General features: G+C 31.8%; 1 protein-coding gene across 1 annotated transcript; it reads right to left on the bottom strand.

Moving 5' to 3' along the window:
- Positions 1–264: 264 nt before the first annotated feature.
- Positions 265–2128, bottom strand: LOC145059111 (GDSL esterase/lipase At5g22810-like). The gene is made up of 5 exons (XM_079006971.1): positions 1801–2128; positions 1415–1545; positions 1088–1321; positions 751–1006; positions 265–659 (listed from the first exon to the last, which is right to left on the bottom strand). The coding sequence occupies exons 1-5, from the start codon at positions 2063–2065 to the stop codon at positions 466–468; spliced, it is 1080 nt and encodes a 359-aa protein (XP_078863097.1). The 5' UTR covers positions 2066–2128; the 3' UTR covers positions 265–465.
- Between the last annotated feature and the right edge of the window lie 613 nt (positions 2129–2741).

The raw sequence follows: 2741 nt of genomic DNA, 5'->3' as shown, positions 1-2741 counted from the left end.
ATCACCTGTCAAAAAGACATTCTAAAAAACTAACACGTGTCATTTTTAAGTTTCATTTATTAGAAGATGTAGATGTAGATTTTTTATTAATCTTAAATTCATTTTAGATGTATAATATAGGAAACCTAAGGTATTACCCACGAAAACAAAATTATATATCCGTTATACATTTTATGGTTTTAAATTTATGTTTAAAAATGGGAATATTATTAGTGAAAATGGTTAAAGCAATTTTTCCATCAAAATATGACAAAAAATATCAAATACAAGAATTCATGAATATATCATACCAACGAAATATAGTCATTATTATTACAGGATTGATTCCAATGTGTATAAATAATTATAGAAATTTCGTGTAACTATATATTCCAATATAAAGTATACCCATGTAACTGTGGATAGAAACTAATTATGCTTGAATATCATAGGCAAAGCACGTCATCAAAAGTGGTTTTGAAGAATTCACGATACAAGAGAGATGCCAGCAACGATCAAGTCGTCTGACAAGATTTTGTTTGCTGCTTCCGATGGATGAAACCCATCCCAGAAAACATATTCTGTGGCATTTGCACACGTCCCTGGTGACTTCTCATTGCATAGAAACGACGTCTCCACCAATCCTGTCCCACAACAAGCCTTTCGTGCTTCAAAGAACCCTAAAACATTACAAATAATTTCATTATTATACCATTACATGTATAGAGTACAGTATGCATGCATTAACGATTGTAGGCTTCAAGAGGATACCATAATCGCTAGGCTTCTGCACCAGGTCATAAAGAGGTTTGTAGATATCAAGCACCACAAGATTTAGTCCTGACAGTTTGGCCTTTAATATTAGAGATGTGGCATTGAGCTTTTTATTAAAGTATTCGGCTACAGAGTTCATCTTGGTGACACATTCGTTGCTATCTTCACCAAAGATTGTAATGGATGCTGGTAAGCACCCAATTGGTGGTAATGTCGATACTCCTATCTTTCTTGCTCCTAGCTTATACAATTCCTGTCACAAGTAATCCATTGGTAATCTGTAAAATTATATTAACAGAAAACTGAATTCAAATATATAAGTTCTTTTAATTACCTTGATGAAATGGGAGTAGGCTTCTATAAGGATATCTGAGAATTGGTAAGGTGTGTAGACTTTGTAGAGAAGTGGGTTAACATAGTAGTTTTGGACAAAGTCGCTGCTTCCAGAGCTAACAAGATATATTGAACCTGTGATTATTGAAGTTGCATTGGATTTCCCTGCAAAATCCACCAGCTTCTTCTGGTACTCCTTGTAGTACCCAAGTTGCTTGCTCAAGGGAATCGTGTTCTGATCATATATCAAAAGAACTAAAATGATTATATTCTAAATATAAATTTATAATACCATGTGAAAAAAGATATGAAGGAAATGATTTCTTACATATAGCTTGGCGGTTGTCTCATAGTATCCTGAGCTACCGGATGCAAAGTTGGCTCCAAGTAAGAGGTTCTTCCCATTGGCTTCTTTGCTTAGGATGGGTGGGGGATATGTTGTGAATCCTAGGTTTTCACCTGTACCAAAAATATGATATATAGTCGTTGCAAATCAACAAATGAATGATATGCAAAAAAATTTAACAAATCTAGCTGTTTTATTATATAAAGGTTTAATACAATACATGAGACTTTAAGATATCTATGGAACCTATATTAAGTTTCCAAATTAAGAGCTTCATGGAATGAGGGAAACTCCAACGTATATATAGATATTTATGGGACAATGTTACACGGATGCATGATATAGCTAGTAAGATAGAGAATTCTTACCAGTAAAATCAGACGCCAGTTTGCCGTTACAAAACCTCCCAGTGGGGTGGTGGTTTATGAAGTCTCTACCATAAGGAGGGAAGTTTGATTTGACAACGGTTTCAAGGTGATTATTGTTTCCGACATCAACAACCGAATCTCCGAATATGAAAAGTGCGGGAACTAATGGCTGGCTATTACCTTTCATACTCGATAAAATTAAGAAACCCATAGCTAATATGAAAATAACATCAACTTTCCAAAATGATGCTTCAATAATTGCCATTTCGCTTTTTTGTTTTGGAAGAGGAAACTAGGGAGCGCAATATGTGTTAGTGTACAAGATTAAGAATGTTAGTAGGAGATAATATATAGAGGATATGGTAATTTTGTGTCAAAAAATAAATATACTTTTTATTGACATATGGTTCAAGTCTTCAAGAAATGATTTAACTATGGAGTTTTTTTTTTGTTTTGGAGTTCCGTTTACCTTCTAGAAAATATAATTCGAATAAAACCAGAAGAATGATGTTTACATTTATCTAAAACTGAAGTCGACTGAGAATTTTTGTAAATTGTAGTTGTAAAAAGTTTAATTTTAATACAAAATGTATCATTAATTGATATGTTAATATATCATATTTTACATCTTCGGTTGCATTTAATTTCGTGTATTATTACTATCAAAAATTAGAAATTTTTAATAACAATTTAATTATTTGTGGTTCGAATTAATTTCCTTTCGAACGCGATTATTCTACATTATGTCATTATCACACTTATATTATAATATTATTTTCTAACTTCTGGTGGTGGAAATATTTAATGTAATATGTTGGTTATTCAAATTTTAATACTTTAATTATAGTTATAAAAACTAAAGTGGTTAGAAACCAAATATAAACCTCAAAATATTACTTGTTAGTTGTGAATGAGAGAGTGATGCACAAGTTTTTATCAAT

Source organism: Lactuca serriola, chromosome 6, assembly GCF_051521515.1.
Source record: "Lactuca serriola cultivar US96UC23 chromosome 6, Lser_US96UC23_V15, whole genome shotgun sequence".
NCBI lineage: Eukaryota > Viridiplantae > Streptophyta > Magnoliopsida > Asterales > Asteraceae > Lactuca > Lactuca serriola.
Note: the sequence above shows the minus strand (reverse complement) of the source record. Positions and strands in the feature narration are given on the sequence as shown.

Bases quoted from the DNA above. Each gene is read 5' to 3' on its own strand.
- LOC145059111 (XM_079006971.1), bottom strand. From the start codon at position 2,065: ATGGCAATTATTGAAGCATCATTTTGGAAAGTTGATGTTATTTTCATA. The intron at 1,322-1,414 runs GTAAGAAATCAT...ATATATGATCAG, and splicing joins AGACAACCGCCAAGCTATAT to AACACGATTCCCTTGAGCAA. The intron at 1,007-1,087 runs GTAATTAAAAGA...TACTTGTGACAG, and splicing joins CCTACTCCCATTTCATCAAG to GAATTGTATAAGCTAGGAGC.